We start from the raw sequence: 20,347 nt of genomic DNA, 5'->3' as shown, positions 1-20,347 counted from the left end.
AGAAAACCCATAGCCCCAGTCTAGTCATGAGGAAAATATCGGAAAAAATTCCAGTTGAGGGGCATTCTGCAAAATGCCTGACCAGTTCTCCTCAAGATTGTCAAGCTTAGAAGAAGAACCAGGAAAGGTTGAGAATGGGTCACTGACAGGAGATATGTGGATTAAATGCAGTAGGGAATCCTGGTTGAGATTCTGGAACAGAAAAAGGACATCAGAGAAAAAGCAGATAAAATCCAAATAAAGTCTACAATTTAGTTAACATTAATGTAGCAATGCTGGTTTCTTAGTTTTGACAAATGTGCCCAGGTAATGTGAGATGGTAGCATTAGGGGAATTTGAAACTAGCTGAGGGATATATGGGAAATCTATTTTTTGCAACTTTAGTGTAAATTTTAAAAAGTTTAAAATCTGCACACAAACAATAAAGAGTAGAAAGAAAAACAGCCAAGTGTTAGTAATAAGTATGTTGGAATGTCCTGTTTAATTTGTCAAGTGTCTTTAATTAGGGTTTATTCCTCTTATTTTAAACTTTTATTATTTCTTTTTTTTAAAAAAAGATTTATTTATTTTAGAGAGAGAGAGAGCGCGCGAGAGCAGGGAGAGGGGCAGGGAGGGGGAGGGGCAGGGGGAGAGGGAGAGAGAGCATCTCAGGCAGGTACACACCCCCCACCCCCCCCCCCCCCCCCTCAGGCGGAGCTGGATGCCATACCGGGACATCATGACCTCAGCCCAAACCAAGAGTCGGAGGCTCGACCGACTGAGCCACCCAGGCACCCCAAACTTTTATTATTTCTGATTAGAAGTCTATTACTTTTACAGTGACACAAAGTGAAATAAAGAATTTTGCGCAATACCTAAATGATCTCATTTAATCCTCACAACCAGGTAAGAAAATATTTCTTTGCCCCATTTTACAGATGAGGAAACTGAAACTCAGAAGTCAGTGATTTGTTTAAAGTTAGATACCAAGCAAGAGGGCTCTCGCCTAAGCAGATTTCTCTTTAGCCCAAGGAAGAAATTTTAACTAGAAATGTCCTAAGAGTCCTGGAAAGGTGGTGAGCTCCCCATCGGTAGAGGACCGTGAGTGTCCGGGAGAGGGAGTCAGGAGACCTGACACTGCATCTCTCTCCGCAGACGCAAAGGGCAGGGCTGTGTCTCTTGTGAGACCCAGAACTACACCAGGCCGGCCGCGTTTCCTCCTTCTAACTGGGAGGACGGCGGGGGCAGGTCGGGGCCGGGGGTCGGCTGGGGCTTCTCCTTCATCTCATCAGCGCCACCCCCCCCCCCCCCGCCCGCACCATGGGATACATCACAGACAACCCGGGACGTGGGGACCAGCCTTCCTTTAGTCAGAGCCTCCAGGCGTCGGGCCCGGATCTAGACCTTCGACGTCGCGCCGCCAAGGTGAGAGGTAGGCACTGCGGCCCATTTTAGGGCTAAGGAAACCGAGGCGGTCAGAGGGCACGGGCGAGGTCGCCGCGCCCCGAGACGGAGAGGCCCCGCCCACGTAGGCGGAGCGACCCCGCCCACATCGGCGCGGCGCGGGCGGGGCGGCCGGGGCGGGGCTGCTGGAATCAGAGCGCGGGCTGCGGTCACTCGGTCGGCGTCCAGCGAGCCGCGAGGACCATGGAGCCGGTGTCGCTGCAGGACTTCGTTTGCGCCCTGGACCTCGCCTCCCTCCCGCGTGTGCTGCGGGTCTGCTCGGGGGTCTACTTCCAGGGTGAGTGAGGGGCCGCGACCCCGCGACCCCGCGACCCCCGCCCCCGCCAGGCTCTGGGTGGGTGGTGCGGCAGGGGCGCTGCCCGGGCGACGGAAACCGAGCCACGCTGCCACTGCCCAAGCCCAAGTGTGACTTGGGGCCACAGTCAACCTCTCTGGGCCTCGGCTTTTGCTTTCGTGGAATGGGAGAGCGCTGATTGCCCCGCAGGGTGATGATGAGAAGTCAATGAGCTTAGACACTCAGGTGGGTGGAACCGAGCCAAGCGCGGGTGAAACCGCTGTGCGCACGGACGGAAGTCTGACGGTGGGAAAGCGGAACATCGGGGCTCGTGCCTGGTCAGCCCTCCCCTCCGCGTGCCCTCCCACTCCTCCCCCTTGACGCCTATCTACGCGCCTTCCAGCCCCCTTCGCCCTCGGCTTTGCAACCTGATCTATCAGCTCTTCCGTTCTCAGCTTGAATCGCTGCTCCCTCCAGCGCCTTCCCCGCTCGCCCTGTGCTCCTGGCGCACCTGCACATCTGCCTACGTGCTTCCCAGGGATGGGTACATAGCAGGGGCTCAGTCGCTAGTTGCTGCCTGAAGGAGAAGAAGGGAGAGATGGACAGGCAGTGGAGGGGAGGGAAAGCTGCTCGGAGGGTGAGGCGCCGGAGGAAGAGGGAACTTGGAGACTGGTTGGAGGGGAGAGGCTACTTCCTTAGAAAGCAAACGAATGCCGGGGTGCCCTGCCCGATCTCTTCCCTCTTTCTCTTCCCTTGCTTTGCCACAGCAGCCTCCAGTGAAGTGTTCTGAGGCTCCAAGGGGGAGTTCCTACACCAAGGGGGAGACACATGGAGGGCCACACAGGTGGCAGGACGTGCCACCACACACTGGGTTTGGCCAGATCCACTTGGGAATCTGGCAGATGTGGGTTCAAATGCTGACTTCTCCTCGGGGGCTCCCTGCAGGCGCCTCTGCTGTTTGCGCTCCTGCTGACATCCTGTGACTGCGGCCTGTCGCAATGGCTGCTTCCTCATTCTGCCTGACCCTGGGCGTGGGAAGTGGTGGACATTTGGTGAGAGAAGGCCCTGGGCGGAGGCCAGGGGGTGGGAGCAATGGGAGCTAGCTGGGTGGTGAGGGGTTCCCGCTGTACAAACACCCTGGGCTGGGGTCCCCGTTCTGCCCCCTTTGACCTGATCATCTGAGGACCCCACCCAGCCTCACCCGGGCACAGCTCATTATTTAGGACAGGGAACCGGTCCTCCCTCGGAGGGCACTCGGGGGTCTTTACTGCAAAGCACATCTGCAGTCCGGTGCCCAGCACCCCAGCTGCTATTTGCACCAGCCCTGAGGGGCCGCCCCCTGAAACTGCAGACAGACCTACAGTTTATGAGACCATGTGCGTTTTCCTGGGATAAGGGGTGGGATTTTCATCAGCTTCTCAGGGCCATTGTGAAAGCCGTGCTGGGGATGCCTTGGAAGTGTGGGGGTGGGGTGGGGGGGTGTCAGGTGGTGGCCTCAGGGCTGACCTATGTGCGCTGTCCCATCCCGCGTCAGCAGACAGAGCCTGTCCACCCCGTGGGGGAGATCCTTCTATGTTCCGGACACTGCTTTAGACACCTTTAGAATCGTTGAGTGGGGCCGCTGTGCTTGTTGCTGGCAGCCCAGAGCCCTGCCTCCTGCGCCCACCCTGCCAGTGGCTCTCCGTTTTCACCCGTGCTGCCTTTAAACACAATTCACATGAAGAAGAACGCACCAGCGCGGGTGTCAGGCTGTGTGTGACCTCCAGGCAGTCACTGCACTTCTCTGGGCCCGACGTGGTAGCCCTACGTAGGCAGCTGGGACTTAGGGCTACTTCCTCGCCCAGGACCTCAACACACGCCTAGAGGCGAGGCCTGTGGCAGCTGCAGGGGTGCTGGGACGGACCAGCCCTGCCCCGCCTGTGAGCTCCGCTTGGGAGGCATGGGGAGGGGAGCAGGCCAGAGAAGTGTCTCACAGAGGCGTCTGCCCAGCGCTAAAAGAAGGCACAGGCAGGGTTCCTGCTGCCTGAGTCCAGCCGAGCCAGGGGCCTCCGGTGGGGAAAGACAGGGAGGGCCACCCCGGGCAGCAGGAACACGTGCAGAGCGGAGGCACAGTGCGGCCTGTGGGGGCGCAGGGCGCAGGCCAGCCAGCACTTGGCCCTTGCGGACCCCCCGGGAAACTGGATCTCTCTCTCTGCAGGCTCCATCTACGAGATCTGTGGGAATGAGTGCTGCCTCTCCACAGGGGACCTGATCAAGGTCACCCGGGTTTGCCTCCAGAAGGTGGTCTGCAAGAACCCAGGAACGGGCCAGACCATGGAAATCTCCCCCAACTTCCCTGGTAAGACAGGCAGCTCTGTGTCCCCCCGTCCCCCCCAGGACACTGGCCCCCTCCAGCCCAGCATGCGCTCCCACCCCTCTCGTTTGCACCTGGGCTCTCCCATCCCCCACGGCCCTGCCCCAAGGCCAGGGATGTCCTCTGAGTGGTCTCACGATGCCCTTACCCTGGGGTGGCTGCCCCCTCTCCGTATCCATCTCTCTGGTCGCATCTGCCTCTCTGGCTGGGACTTCCTTTGTTCTAGGTCTTTGTCTCCGCGCTCGTGTCTGTGTTTGCTCACGCATCCCCTCGCCACACATTTACTGACACGTGTGTGCTCAGGATGCCCCGGGCGCGGGCCTCTGCAGCGGGAGCTTCCCGGGTGGCAGCAAGAGGAGGGCAACAGTAGACGCGGAGTTTAGAGACGGTTCCTGGCAGGAGGAGCCTGCCTCAGGGGTCTGTGCAGGCTTCCTGGAGGAGGCGGCACCTGAGCGGGAGGAAGGACTCCCAGAGGGAGTAACACGGGGAGGAGCATGTGCGTATCTGGCGCTCCAGAAATGACAGAGCTCGGTTCCTGCGGGGGGTGCGTAGCGGGCCGTGGGCCGGGACGCTGAAGCCAACGGCCTGGATGCGAATCCCGTCTCTAGCGGGATGACCACCCGCTACTAGCCGTGGCCGGGTCCTGGCACCGCTCTGTGCCTCAGCGTACTCTTCCAGAGCAGGGCGGTCAGGCTTGAGGTGAGGGCTCAATGAGTTGCCAAGAATGAAGGGCTTAGAACAGGGCGTGGCCCAGAGCAGGTGTAGTCCGAGGGCTCCTTCCTGTATGCCTTCCTGTGATGGCCTGAATGGGACGGCTGAGGGCTTGGGTTCCCGTGGGGGGCAGGCGGTGGGGAGGCAGGCGGGAAGCCGATTGCCAGAGGGCTTTGGGGGGCCACGGGCACAGCTTGGTCTTGGAGAGCACCGAGGAGCCAGTGAGGGTTTTAAATATGCAAGTGGTGTGCTCTATTTTGTATTTTGAGGGTTTTTCCTTTTTATTCTGAAATGTGTTCAAGTTCACAGAAGGCTTGCTAAAACCACTGTACACCCTTCATCCAGAGTTACCAATTGTTTTCCAGTTCACCAACATTTTGTTACATTTCTTTCTCTCCCTCTCTCCACACACATGCACATACATGAACATATATTACTATATGTGTATGTGTATATATGTATTTTTTCCTGGGCCATTTGAGAATGAATTGCAGACATGATAACCCTTTTAAAGGTTACTCCTTATATTTACTAATATTACTCCTAAGTACAAGGACATTTGTTCATAAAACTATAGTTCAGTGATCAAATTCAGAAAATTTAATATTGAGGGGCGCCTGGGTGGCTCAGTTGGTTAAGCGACTGCCTTCGGCTCAGGTCATGATCCTGGAGTCCCTGGATCGAGTCCCGCATCGGGCTCCCTGCTCAGCGAGGAGCCTGCTTCTCCCTCTAACCCTACCCCCTCTCGTGTACTCTCTCTCTCTAATTCTCGCTCTCTCAAATAAATAAATAAATCTTTAAAAAAAAAAGAAAATTTAATATTGATATAATACTACTTTCTAACCTAGTCTATTCAAATTCCAACAGCTGCCCTAATAAATGTCCTTTATTAGTCGGTTTCCCCTTGATCCAGAAACCAATCCCAGATCACATCGGTTTCTTTCTTTTTTTTTTAATAGGAATTTCCTTCTCCTTTTTTTTTTTTTTTTTTTTAAGAGAGAGAGCGCGCGCGTGTGAGGCGGGTTGGGAGGAAGGAAAGGGGGAGAGAGAATCTTTAGCACGTACCACACCCAGTGCAGATGTGGGGTTTGATCTCAAGATCCTGAGTTCATGACCTGAGTCAAAATCTAGAGTCAGATGCTTAACTGACTGAGCCACCCAGAAGACCCCAGATTACATACCGATTTCCTAATCTCCTTCAGCCTTTGTCTTGACATCAACTTTTTGAAGAGTCTAGACCGGTGCTTTTGGATGTCCTTCAGTCTGGGTTTAGTGTGATGTTGCCTTGATTAGACTCGTGTTGGGCGTTTTGGGGCAGGAAAACTCTGGAAGCGATGTCTGGATGTGGACTGTTTTAGGCTGGTACAGTGGCAGGAGGAGCGTGAATGGGGACAGGGGGAGAAGTGGATGGGGGAAGAACAGTCGGGCCAACAGAATTGGCAGACAGGATGTGGGGTGAAGGGGGGTGGTCAGAGGTCATTTGGCTAGGAGCTCCTGGGTTTCTCATTTGGGAGAGAGGCGGACAATGGCGCTGCCCCAGCATGGGGTGATGGGTGTTGGATGTATGGGATTGGAGTGGCGGTGAGGAATATGGAAGCAAAGCTGGCAGAGTCGGAGGTAGGTATGGTTTAGGAGGTAGGCAGATGTGGCCATTGTCAGTGTCTTTTGGGAAGTCCATCCCTGCTCTGTGGACAATCCCTCTGTGTTCTTGCCTCTCCGAGTAACGAGGAACTGTCCCCATCTCTGCCTGTCACTGTCCCTTCACACATGGTCACTGGCTGCTTTTTGCCCCTCAGCCCTGCAGCCTGGATGTCCAGATGCTTGGCGCTTGTCTTTGGGGGATTCTGACTGGGTTCTCTCCGGCAGACCAGGGCCTGGTATGTGTGGCCCTGGACCCAGCAAGGTGCCATCCCACCTTGACACCCTCTCCTGTGCCCCACAGGCCGCTTCACCCCCCTCACCGGCCCTCAGAGCTACAGAACCTTGGAGGAGTTGCTCTCTGCTGCAACCCAGCGCTCCAGGAAGCTGCCCATTGGCTTCATGTCAACACACAGAATCAGCACAGAGGCCAGGGTGGTGCCCAGGGACCAGCCCCTCCTGCTCGAGGATGTGGAAGCATACCATGGGACCTACCAGGCCCGCTGTGTGCTAGACACCAAAACCCAGCAGTTCATTCTACACCTGCCCCTCTCCCAGAAGGGGCCCTTCTGGGAGTGGGAGCCTGGTGCCCCTCAGCCCCTGCTCCAGGCCCTGCAAGACCCAGCCCTGAGCGACCGCCTCTTCACCTGCCCCACCCTCCCCTGGCGGTCCCTGATCCTGAGGCCCCAGTATGAGCTCCAAGCCATCATGCACAGTGAGTCGTCCGGGCAGGTGGGGGAAGGTTGGCGGGGCGAGAGAGGGGCCCCTGGGAAGCTGCTCAGATGGAAGGTACCCCAGGGACCAGGTTGATTACCTAGTACATAACAGAATAAAGAGTCCCAAATAGTGGGAAGTTAGTAAAAGGAGACAGGAAAATGAGGGAACTTAAGAGTGAGTTATAAAACTCTTTATAAAATTAGGCAAAAGTTAGATTGTGTGCTTGCTAGTAACTAGGACAAAGCGGCAGTTACAGAGTAAAACCGGGACCATTTGCTCAGGAGAAACAGATTTTCCTGCCTCTGGGGAGGACGGGATTGTTCCTCAAGGTCCCCTCCTGTCTGCGTGACAAGGGCACTGGGTGAATCCCTAGCTGTTTCATGGGCTGTTTCTGAGGACAGCTGGTGGCCAGAGCAGAGCAGGGCTGGTGAAACAGGCAGAAGCCACCCAGGTCTGGCCGCTCAGAGGCTGAGCCGGAGCGGAGCCTAAACGGGTGCCCTGGGGGACAGAGTTTGAGGTCCCGCTCTCTGGCAGTTACCGGGGGAGCAGATGCTCACGGTTGCTGGTGGGCTCCAGAGCCAAGTGGGAATGCTTTATCCTGATTTTTAAAAATCTTTGAAAACCATTATGGAAAAATTCAAACATACACAAGCAGAGGGGAGTGTAACAGACCCCATCACCTGACATCACAGTCATTAACTCAGGACCTCTCTGTCCTGTTTCATCTCTCCCCACCCTGCCCGATTATTTCAAAACAAACCCCAGGTATCCTATCATTTCTCATATAAATACTTCAGTGTGTCTCTTTTAAAAATAATTTTTTTTAACAGACACACAGTACCATCATCACACCAAAAAAATTAACAGTAACTCCCAATACCACGATTCGGTGTTTGAACTTCCTCTGCTGTCTGATAAATTGTTCTCCAGTGTATTCACAGCAGGCCCCAGGTAAGAGCCCCAAGACTGCTGTTGATTGTTCGGCCTTTTGCACCTGTTACTCTGTAGGTTCACCTTTCTTATTTTTCTTATAATTAATCTGTCGAAGGGACTCGGCCATTTGTCCTGTAGGCTCTCTCACATTTTGGATTTTGTTGCCAGCATCCTTGTGATGGAGCCAGCGCGCGTCTGACCCCTGGATTTCCTGTTGTGTTGGGCCCAAGGCCACCCCCAGGGGAAAGCAGGTGTTCAGCATCACGGGTTGTACAGGCTAAGGGACGGGAAACCACCCCCGCCAGGGAGAGGATGCTGGCGACACTCGCTAAACCACGTCCCCAGGCGCCAGCCGAGGACCAGCCTTGCAGGCAGGCTTGTCCAGGGTTAGAAGCCTCAGGCCCGCTGTTCGCTCTTTTCCGCACATCTGTAGACAGGCCCCCAGAGGTTTGACCAGACCCAGGAGGCAGTTCTCGTGGCTGCATGAGGTGTGGGGCAAGGAGTCCCCCCGCCCCGGCTCTGTGTCTGTCCCCAGCCTAACTTACAGCACCAACCTTGCCCCGTGGTGTCGATCATATGCAAGGGATGGGCCAGCAGTTGTGATGTGAGTGGCTGTTGCTGATCCCTGCCTAGATCCCTGATTGCCCTAGGAACCTCAATAGTGATTTTAATCCTAGTGTTCCTTCTTCATCTAGTAGTCAGGAAACTACTACAACCCCCCCCCCCCCCCCCCCCCCCGGCTTTGGTTAGCTTGTACGAGAAATATGGGACATTGTGTTTATATATGTCAAGGTCCCAGGGCACCATTCTCCCTCCGCTCTGGCAGACCTGGCCGGGTTCTGCCTGTTTCACCAGCCCTGCTCTGCACGCTGTCTCCAGCCTGTTTGGAAGACCGTCCTAAGAAATGACCTATACTTTGTTTACTCGTTCTTTTTTAAAGATTTATTTGAGAGAGAGAGAGTGCAAGTTGGGGAGGGGCAGAGGGGGAGGGAGAGAATCTCAAGCAGACTCCTCGCTGAGCGCAGAGCCTCCCTCGGGGCTCGATCTCACATCCCTGCGATCACGACCTGAGCTGAAACCGCGAGTCGGATGCTTAACCGACTGAGCCACCCAGGTGCCCGTTTACTAGTTTTTAAAATGAATTGGCTCCCTAGCATTCTTCAAGTATGATTATTTAGGGTTTTTTTTTTTTTAAATCATCATTATGAACTCACAGATGAAATATTTTCAGTGTTCCAATCCACTGGAATTATTATTGATGCTCACATTATCTCTGCCTTGGCCCGTGGGAGCCTTTTCAGTTTGGCTCCTGAATCCTTTTGACACACACCTGCATGGTCTTGAATAGATTTTTCTTGCTTTCTGATATAAGAGGTTCCAGACTGTTACATATTTCTTACCCAGGAAGTTATCTCTTTCCCAGGGAGCCCTGGCATCTTGTGGGAAATGGCAGTAAGAGACCACAGTCTGGGGAACCAGGGCTTTTAGTGGTGGGTCGAGTGTGGGGGCTGCCCTGGATGATGAGGCAGTTCAGGTAATTCATAAAGTACTTTGAAGGAAAAAACCAGAACAGTATAATGAACCCCCATGTGCCTATCTCCCAGCTGCAACCAGACATCAGCTCACCTGGCACAGAGCAAAAATCCCAGCACTGTCACCTGAGGCACGTCACCACCCGAGCCTCAGTCTTCCTCTGTGAGGAAGGAGGCCACTCCCCCCTCCGTCTTCCGTGTGGTACGGCTCAAACGCAGTGGACACGCTTACAGAGCCACCTCCTGAGTTTATAAACCAGGTACTAACCAATGCCCAGAGAGGAAACAAGTTGCCAAGGTCGTTAACCAGTGTTTTTATTTTTATTTTTCTTAAAGATCCATTCATCTATTTTAGAGAGAGAGAGAGAGAGAAAGCGCAAGCGGGAGGGGCAGAGGGAGAGGCAGAGAGAGAATCCCAAGCAGACTTGGCTCTGAGTGAGGAGCTGGACTCGGGGCTCAATCTCACGACCCTGAGATCATGACCTGAGCCGAAATCAAGAGTTGGACATTTCACTGACTGAGCCACCCAAGTGCCCCTCTTGATGCCGTTTTATCTCTTTATTTAAAAATGCAGAAAGGAGGGGCGCCTGGGTGGCTCAGTCGGTTAAGCGTCTGCCTTCAGCTCAGGTCATGATCCCAGGGTCCTGGGATCGAGCCCGCCTCTCCTTCTGCCTGCCGCTCTCCCTGCTTGTGCGTGCACTTTCTCTCTCTGACAAATAAATAAATAAAATCTTAAAAAAAAAAACCCAAAACCACAAAAATGCAGAGAAGATTTAGAAAGGTAGCTTATAAAATGACATTCAAAATTCAATTAAAGTTTAAAAAGTGGTTGAAAGAGGGGCACCTGGGTGGCTCAGTTGGTTGAGCGACTGCCTTCGGCTCAGGTCATGATCCTGGAGTCCCTGGATGGAGTCCCGCATTGGGCTCCCTGCTCAGCGGGGAGTCTGCTTCTCCCTCTGACCCTCCTCCCTCTCACGCTCTCTCTCTATCATTCTCTCTCTCTCTCTCAATAAATAAATAAAAATCTTTAAGAAAAATAAAAAGTGGTTGAACGAATTAGATATCTGATGCTATTAACAAATTATCAGCTAACTATTATCTAGATGTGCTAATGGCATTGTGGTTATGTTTTTGTTTGTTTGTTTGTTTTTTTAAGATTTTATTTATTTGACAGAGAGAGACACAGCGAGAGAGGGAACACAAGCAGGGGAAGTGGGAGAGGGAGAAGCAGGTTTCCCACAGAGCAGGGAGCCCGATGCGGGGCTCGATCCCAGGACCCTGGGATCATGACCTGAGCCGAAGGCAGACGCTTAACAACTGAGCCACCCAGGTGCCCCCTGTGGTTATGTTTTTAACTTTATCCCTTCTCTTAGAGACACACACTGAAAGGTCAAGATGACATGTGATTGTCCTGATTCAAAATAACCCAGTGGAGGGGGACAGACAGGGTATGAATGAAAGAAGATGGGCCACGAACGAAATACCGAAGCTGGGTGGTAGGGGGTTCGCTATACTATTCTACTTTTGTAAATGTTTAAAAATTTCTATCATTGCTTTTGAAAATAGGTTAAGGAAAAGAGTGAGCAAGGAATCTGATGCCATAGGAAAATGCTGGCAGAACAGAACAGGGAAGAGGTCAGCCAGCCCAGATATCTTTGCTGGGGTGCAGGGACACCCCTGGGCTGGTGTGTGGGGTGCCCCCTGAGCCGACCTCCCCTACCCACAGTGCGCAGGACCGTTGTCAAGATCCCCTCCACGCTGGAGGTCGACGTGGAAGATGTCACCGTCTCCTCTCAGCACATCCACTTCATCCAACCACTGCTGCTGAGTGAGGTCCTGGCCCGAGGAGGCCCCTTCCCTCTGCCCACGGAGATCCTGGAAACTCCGGGGGGGCCCCCCATCTTCCTCGGCCCGTGGGTAGGCTCCTTACAGAAAGGCCAGCGGCTCTGCATCCATGGCCTGGCCTCACCACCCTGGCGGATCCTGGTCTCAACCAAGGGCCGGAAGGTGCCCAGACACTTCGTGGTCTCTGGGGCTTATCAGGGCAAGCTGCGGCGGCGGCCGAGAGAGTTCCTCACGGCCTGTGACCTCCTGGGTGCTCTCCAGCCAGGCCAACCGCTCCGGGTCGTGGCCACAAAGGACTGTGAGGGCGAATGGGTAGAAAGCCCCGGGTTCACCTCCCTGGCTGTGGGCGACAGGCTGGAGGTGTTGAGGTCTGGCCAGGCCCAGGGGGCTGGAGGCCAGGACATAGATGTCTTGGTGTGTCAGCGGCTGAGAGACCAGGCTGAGGAGGAGGCGGAGGAAGAGTATGAAGAAGTAGAAGATGAAGACCAGATTCTGCTGCCCCTCTACGTCTCCAGTAGTTTTGTGGAGGAGATGAGTGATAATCGGCGCTACAGCCTGGAAGATCTGATGGCCCAGTTTTCACTGCCCTGCGAAGTCAAGGTGGTGGCCAAGGAGAGCAGCCATCCTGCTGACCCTCTGCCCTCCTTCCCAGGCCTGCGGCTGGAGGAGAAAATCATGGAACCCTTCTTGGTGGTCAGCCTCGACTCCAACCCTGAGATGTGCTTCGAGATCCCTCCCCGGTGGCTGGACCTGACTGTTGTGGAGACCGAGGGGCAGCCTGGCCAGCCAGCCGGGCCCCCCCCGGTAGCCACGGTAGAGGAGGTGACAGATGCCTTCTACTACACCCTCCGGCGGTTACCAGCCTTCGAGAACCAACCTCCTCCTCCTAGGCCCCCCAAAAGTCAGGGCCTCGGTGGACAGAAGAAACAAAGCGGCCAGAACAAAAGAGCCCAGGTACCAATATGCCAAAGCGGGCGGGGAGGGGACCCCGCCGGGGTCGCTGCGGGTCCTGCCCCTTCCTTGTCCTGCCTCTCATCTCGCTCTCAGTTGTACAGAGATCCTGACAATCTGATGCTGGTGTGATGATTCATATTTTACGGGCGAGACAGTGAGGACTCGGAGAGCCGGAGACTTGCCCAGAGTCCCAGTCCAGAAGTGGGAGGCCTGAGGCGGAGCGTGAGCTTCCCCGGCTGTCCCCTCATTCGGGCTTCCTCAGCGCTCACCTGAAGCGTGTCCGCAGCCCCTCCCCCGCCTGCCCACAGTGGTCAGGATGGCCTCCCAAGCCCTTCCCTGGTCATCGATGGGCCTCGGCCCCATCCTCTGAACCTTCAGTGGCTCCCCATGGCCTGGGGGTAATGTCAGCCTCCTAGTGTGGCGTCCAGGGAGGGTCCTTTATAGGCTGACTTCAGTACCCCCCCCCGCCCCCCCCAAGCCAGACCCATCTTCCTCCACCCGCTCTGGTCCACACTCAGCCGCAGAGCAACTCCCACAGCTTCCTCCCGCCAAGATTCCTGCCTCAGCACTTGCCGCGTGCGCCTTTTGCCAGAATGTGCTTCCTCTTTGCACCGGGCACGGCTCAGCTCAGGCTTCCTCTGGCAGCGCCAGCCTCCCCCCGCCCCGTATTCGCACTGCCACGCGGTCCGCGGCCCGGGGCTGCGGGTAGGGGTGCGGGCGGGCGGGACAACACCTCGTCTCCGGTGTGCTGCCGGAGGTCTGGGAGGACAGGGACCCCGCCCGGTCCCAGGCGGGCAGACAGTGCCAGTGAGCGCTGAACTGACCCAAACCGAGTCACAGGCACGGGGAAGGACCCGCTTGGGGCGCAGTGCACTCGCTGTGCGGCCTGAGCTCTCCGTTTTCCCGCCGGTGACCTTGGGGCGAGGTCACTCGCTCACAGCGCGGCCTTGGCTGCGGCCACCCGGGGGTCTGCTCCACGGCGGGCACGTCACCGGCGTCGCCCCCCACAGCTCTCCAGATGTCCCTGTGAGCTGGGCGCTGAGAGATGGCGCTCCCCACAGCGGGGAGAACAAGAGGCACAGAGAGGGAGGGTAGCTGGCCTGAGGTCACACAGCCAGCAAACGGCCAGCTGGGGTCTGACGCTGGGTGTGACGGCCCAGCCACCGAGCTGCGGGCTCCGCTGACGACAGATGACCCGCGGCAAAAGTACGGTGTGAAGTGTAGCAAGCTCGCTGTCTGGGGACTTGGGGAAACTCGTATCTGGTACCGCGAGGGTAGGTGGTGGGATGGCAGCAGAAGTGAGAAAGATGAATCTGGAGCGGTTTCGGCCCCAGGAGGGGCTTGCATGTGGGGAGGAGGGGGGAGGGCAGTTGTTTTCTGACAGAACAGAGAACGGACGGGGACATCTGAAACACAGGCCTTCCTGACAGCCAGGGAGAGAACCTAGGACAAAAAATTGAGAGACCTCAGTCCCCGCTTTTGCTCCTGTTGGAAGGGACTTGGGGCCCAGGCCCTGCCCACTGCCCTTGATCCTGCAGCTTTCCTCTGCGCATCAGCATTCCCCACCGCTGAGCAGGGGCCCCGCATCCTTTGCTTTCCAAGGCGTAGTGTGTGAGAAAGAGCCCGAGCTTTAGAGGTCACGGACATGGTCCTGGTCTGAACCCTGGCCCAGCTCGCAGTGCTGTGTGAGGCATGACACGGCACACTCTCTCTGAGCCTGTTTCCTCGTGGGTGCATCGGGAACTCAAACAGCTCCTCGGAGGGTCCCCTGAGGGTACACGGACAGGTGTGCATATGGCCTAAGGTGGGAGTGCAACGAAAGTCCTCCTCCTTCTGGGGCCCCTCTCGGCTCTGGCACTCTGTCCTGAGATTTTGTGACTGCTTTTTGCCCCTTCAGCAGCAGACGTGAAGGACACTGACTGAATCCCCTCTGTGGAGAAACTCAGGGCACCCTGTCTCTAGCCCCCAGCCCTTTTGTCTCTCATCCTGGCCTGTCTCCCCTGCCAAGAACATTTCATGCGCTAGAAACAAAAACACTTGGGGTCCCAGGAAGCCCTACCCTGAACAGGAAGTCAAGAGGGGAGCAGCGGAAGTGATATTTGAAGGAAATTACATTTCATGGACTCCGCTGCCCCATTTCTTGGTACCCTGCTGACTTCTGCTTTTTCTCCTACTTAGTCTTCTCAAGTCTCAGAACTGCCGCAAGCCTCTCTGCTCCCCAAACCCAAGATGAAGACCCTGCCACAGAGTGCCAAGGACAGTTCACATATATACGGCAAGGTTTCTGCCCACATGAAGGGCCTCAGGCACACTAAGTCCATCATAAAAGATCCAGGTGAGTCCCTGTGAGCCCCTGTTCACCCCTGTCGTTGCTTCTCCCCTGCTTACTCTGCTCCTGCTTGTACCTCTGACAGCAGCAAGGCCCTGCCCTCGAACAGACCCTTCTGCAGTCCCAGTTGGACAGAGAGGCTTTTAAGGGATGGGCTTGGGGCGCCTGGGTGGCTCAGTTGGTTAAGGGTCTGCCTTCAGCTCAGGTCATGATCCCAGGGTGCTGGGATCGAGCCCCGTGTCCGGCTCCCTGCTCAGTGGGGAGTCTGTTTCTCCCTCTTCCTCTGCCCCTCCACCCGCTTGTGCTCTCTTCCTCTCTCTCCCTCCCTCAGATAAATAAAATCTTAAAAAAAGAGAGGGGGTCCCTACTGTCCCTCTTCCAGGGGCTCCAGAGTCCTGGCAAGGAAAATGAGTTCATCTCCAACATACTACCCTCCCCGAGGCATGCAAGGGGAATATTTACACAGTATTCAGACTGAATAATTTGTAGTTTCTGGTCTAGCAGGGACTTTAGAGCATCCTGACCAACTCCTTCCCTGTCCAGTGCCCTAAAAAGGGGAAGGAACCTGCTTAAGGCCAAAGATCATCATTGACTTGAACTCTTTTGTAGGTAACGATGAACATGATTATGAAGAAATACTTGAGACATTTCAGAACACCCTTTAGATGCTGGAGGAACCCTGCTTCCTAACTGCTGTTTCTCAGGGAATCTCTGATACCAGCCAGCCGTTACAAGCCTTTACAAGACCTCAGACAAGATCTCATGAAATCAGACTGTGGACAGGAAATGGCTTCGTGGGGACCAGCGTGAAAAGGGATGGCCATTGTACCAGTGCTTTGCTCAGGTTCTAGGTTCCTGCCACTGAGGGCTGGCTTGTTTGGGCCCAGCACCTTCTGCTTGACTCCCTCAGCCTCAGAGCTTTGGTATACAGAGAAGCCAACTGGGTTCTGTTCAGTCCTGAGTCCCCAACATCCGTGTCTCACTGGTTGGTGCAGAAAGGAATCCAAGACCACCAACCTTGGTGGTGGCAGCACAGTGTTTCCTGCCTCTTGGTAAAGGGAACTCGATCCGGAACACACTGCCCTGAGAGCCTTTTCTTCTGTTTGCCACCCCCTCGCCCTCCTCCTCCCCCACCAAACTCTAAGACCCTGAGAGAGCAGGACTGTGTCCTCTGTGTAGGACGCAGCACGATAGTTGCACGTGACGATCCAGGATTTTTTCACTCTAAAACCATAGAATAAAAATGACATCCGGGCATCTGGAAAAATGGGAAGATAACCATGTAGTAGGGTCTGTGTGCCAGACCCTTTATAAACATTCTCTAAATCTTCAACTCTCTGAATAGACAACAGCCTGATTTTAAAGGTCAGAAAACTAGCTTGAGTGATCAGGTGCTTCAGGAGGGCTGACCAGTCGTGGGCCTGGGTTAGCATCCCAGCTCACCACCTATCAGCTGTGACTATGAGCAAGTTCTTTTAAACGAAGCTTCATTTCCTTCATATGTAAAATAAAACTAACGGTTATCTACCTCACAGGATTGTTCTAAGGATCAAATGCGATAATCTTGGTGAAGTATTTAGTGCAGGGCCTGGCACGTACCGAACAGTACGAATGTTAGCATCATTCCTGCTGACCCAGATCACGTAGCTGTACCTGTCTCTACAGCCTGTGTTCTTTCCCCACCCCCACACCGTCTCCCAGGCCTGGAATCCTTCCGTGTCTGGAATATACTGAGCTCCTAGACTGGACATGGTGTGTGCGCACTGGTTGGTGAGCCTCCCCATCCAGCGTAACAGAGAGAAACCTGTGTCTATGCAGACACTAACTCGGCTTCCAAGGTCAGTCTCGGCCTGTTCCATGAGGTGAGACCACAGGCCTCACTTCCTGGAAGTGGTAGGGCTTTGGTTTCTAGACGGAGGCAGTCACAGAACCAAGCACCGTGGTCAGCAGAGGACAGGAGATAGACAAAACGGTGACCGCAGTCTCCGGCTGAGGCGGGAGTGGAGAGTGGCGGTCTGGAGCTCCTGGATTCGAGGGAGCACATCTGAGGATGTCCTTCCTTGGTCTGCGGACACTCCACTGGGCTGTCCAGACCCACTTCACCTCCTAGGCCTCCTGGCTTCCATACCCCCGCATGGCGCTCTCCAGGCGAGCACCGAGCAGCTAACACAAGCTGCTGGCCAGTTCCCATGCCTTCCTCCAGACTGGCTGAACCGCCCAGGAGGACCCTGAAGAGCGTGCTCCGGGACAAGCAATAAATAAGAAAAATACAGAAAAGAGTTCCTCTTTGGCACAGGACCCCGAGGGCCAAGCCCACATGCAGAATGCCAGTAGTTTTCACTTCCACGACTGCATTTAATTGTGGCCCCAAATGGGGCAAGATCACAAAAGGGGGACAGAGGGGGCTACCAGCTCCTACAGAAGGGGGTTTCCGAGTGGCCAAATGCTGCAATGAGAAGCAAGCAAGCAAATTCATATATAGGAAAGCAGGGCTGAAAAGGAAAGCATGTTTGAAAACCACAACTGAATGTTTTATCACAGCAATGGGGGTTGGCAGGGACCAAAGGTGAATGATGCCCGTGGGGTGCTTTTGTCTTAACTCTGGAATAAGCCACTGGGCGGTGGGGAGGGTGTTATAGTGGGGCTAGGGGATCCCCCTGAGCAGTGGCCTCCAAAGCGAGCACACACTCCTGGTAATATACAAGATGTACACTGGGAAACAGAAAAGAATTATTAGTCCATGCCTTCATATTTATTTTTCCTATCTTTTCTCATTTCTATTTTTTAATGTTTTGTGATGTAGAGAACATGCTAACACAGGAACAGATGTAAATAACTGCTAAACAAATGAACATAAACTGGAGATGCATACTCAAAAATGGATCGAGTTCTGAATTTCCCTCAAATGCATTTTCAAGTTTTTTTTTTTTAAGATTTTATTATTTATTTGACAGAGAGACACAGTGAGAGAGGGAACACAAGCGGGGGGGGGGGGGGAGGGGGGAGAGGGAGAAACAGGCTTCCCGCGGAGCAGGGAGCCCGATGTGGGGCTCGATCCCAGGACTCTGGGACCATGACCTGAGCCAAAGGCAGACACTCAACTGACCGAGCCACCCAGGCACCCCTCAAGTTTTTTTTTTTTTTTTTTTTTAAAGATTTTATTTATTTGACAGAGAGAAAGTGAGAGAGGGAACACAAGAGGGAGAAGCAGGCTTCCCGCTGAGCAGGGAGCCCGATGCGGGGCTCGATCCCAGGACCCTGGCATCATGATCTGAGCTGAAAGCAGACGCTTAACGACTGAGCCACCCAGGTGCCCCGTTTTTTTTTAAAGTAATCTCTACACCCAACGTGGGGCCCAAACTCATGACCCCAAGATCAAGAGTCACATGCTTCACCGACTGAGCCAGCCAGATAGCCCTCCCTCAACTGCATTGTTTTTTTTTTTAAAGATTTTATTTGTCAGAGAGCATGAGCACAAGCAGGGGGAGCGGCAGGCAGTGGGAGAAGCAGGCTCCCCACTGAGCAGGGAGCCTGAAGTGGGGCTCCATCCCAGGACCCTGGGATCATGACCTGAGCCGAAGGCAGACACTTAACCGACTGAGCCACCCAGGCGTCCTGCTCAACTGCATTTTTTAAATAAAAGATCTATTCAGGGATGCCTGGGTGGTGCAGTCAGTTAAGCGTCTCACTCTTGATGTTGGCTCAGGTCCTGATATCGGGGTCCTGGGATCAAGCCCTGTATCAGGCTCTGCGCTCAGTGGGGAGTCTGCTTGAGGATTTCTCTCCCTCTGCGCCTCCCCCTGCTCACACACATGCATGGACACTCTAAAATAAATAAATCTTAAAAAAACCACCCCAGATTTATTCATCCACATCAGACACTAATTCTTACCTTCTCTAGTTAAACCTGATAAAGTACTACTATTAACCAAGGAGTCTAATTTCCCACCAGTATACCTAGAGATTCTCCTGAGAACAAGCTGGATTCATTGCTTGGCCGTGACCCTGGGGGTTTCTGAGAACACGGGGTGTGTTGCTGTTCCTGCTGTCTTAACAAACGTGCGAGAATACCGTATACTTGACATCCCGGGTGGGCACGAACACCCGGAATGCAAGAGCCTCCTGCTCCGGCAGGGCAGAGGCTCCAGAAGGCTGGTTTCGTTCTGCCGAGGAGGACCTGCCTGTGCTCGGAAAACACAAAGCCCCTGGGAGGCCGTGTCAGTGCCAAGCTGGCAGGGAATGCCGCGCCGCCGAGCCGCCACTCGGTGCTCCCGGCGACACGGAACCAGCAAGTCCAGGGACACGACCTGGCGTTTTGTATTTCTAGTACTTGACCAATGGGCTGCCACAGGAGGTATTCGACAAATACTTGAATTAAGTAGTTTGTAATTGCTGAATCCTAAAAGAAAAAAAAAAAAAGACTTCTACCCAGAATCACTGCTATTGCCTCACCGGTTGGCGAGTGCTAGCCTGAGACCCAGAGATGTCAACCACTCATAAACGTGTCCTATCATGCATTCCAAATCCAAATGTATGGTTTTTAAAAAAAGATTTATTTATTTTGAGAGTGAGCAACCACGTGAGGCGGGGAGGAGCAGAGGGAGAGGGAGAGAGAGAAACCCAAGCAGACTCCGCACTGAGCAGAGCCCGACATGGGGGCTCAATCCCACGACCCGGAGATCATGACCTGAGCCGAGACTGCGTCAGACGCTTAACCAACTGTGCCGAGGTGCCCCTCGAATATGTATTTTTTAAAAATTTTATTTATTTGAGAGAGAGAGCACAAGACAGGGGAGGGTCAGAGGGAGAAGCAGATTCCCTGCTGAGCAGGGAACCCGATGTGGGACTCGATCCCGGGACTCCAGGATCCTGACCTGAGCCGAAGGCAGTCGCTTAACCAACTGAGCCACCCAGGTGCCCAAATATATGATTTTTTAACCTGTTTTTAAGGCAGTGCCTTTTTTTTTTTTTTAAATATTTTATTTATTTGACAGAGAGAGACACAGCGAGAGAGGGAACACAAGCAGGGGGAGTGGGAGAGGGAGAAGCAGGCTTCCCGCGGAGCAGGGAGCCCGGTGCGGGGCTCGATCCCAGGACCCTGGGATCATGACCTGAGCCGAAGGCAGACGCTTAACGACTGAGCCACCCAGGCGCCCCTAGCCAGTGCCTTTTCTTTCAGAAAATAATCAAGAATGGACAGACTTGCAGATAAACATCCTGGTTGACTGACTTTAACCATCAGTCTAGCTCCCTGGATAGGAACCATTCTGTAGGTACAGAAACAACAACCAGACTTGTTCACTTTTAGAAACCAGAGGGTGGGGCATTTTCCACATGGCTGCTACTAGGTTTCATTTTGAAACACGGTTAAAGCAGTTATAGAATTTTTATTTGCATGTTACACCTCATTAACTTACCTCAGAATTAGTTCTCTTCTTCAAGACGTGGCTTACATTCTGGAGTTGTCAAAAACATCTTTGAGGTAGTTTGCTCTCCCATAAGAAACAACTGATTACGGTGGCCAAAGGCTGTAAGCCTTTAGACAGTCTCATCTTTTTTTTTTTTAAAGATTTTATTTATTTGAGAGAGAGAGTGAGAAAGAGCGCGCGAGAGAGTGT

At 54.1% G+C, this 20,347-nt stretch overlaps 1 protein-coding gene across 1 annotated transcript; it reads left to right on the top strand.

Moving 5' to 3' along the window:
- The first annotated feature begins 1,610 nt into the window (after positions 1-1,610).
- THEMIS2 (thymocyte selection associated family member 2) lies at positions 1,611-17,557 on the top strand. Its single transcript, XM_032390164.1, has 6 exons — positions 1,611-1,720; positions 3,915-4,055; positions 6,724-7,134; positions 11,328-12,400; positions 14,579-14,735; positions 15,339-17,557. The coding sequence occupies exons 1-6, from the start codon at positions 1,627-1,629 to the stop codon at positions 15,392-15,394; spliced, it is 1,932 nt and encodes a 643-aa protein (XP_032246055.1). The 5' UTR covers positions 1,611-1,626; the 3' UTR covers positions 15,395-17,557.
- Positions 17,558-20,347: the final 2,790 nt, after the last annotated feature.

This window comes from Phoca vitulina, unplaced genomic scaffold (assembly GCF_004348235.1).
Source record: "Phoca vitulina isolate PV1807 unplaced genomic scaffold, GSC_HSeal_1.0 scaffold2, whole genome shotgun sequence".
Lineage (NCBI taxonomy): Eukaryota > Metazoa > Chordata > Mammalia > Carnivora > Phocidae > Phoca > Phoca vitulina.
This window is presented reverse-complemented; position numbering and strand designations above follow the sequence as displayed.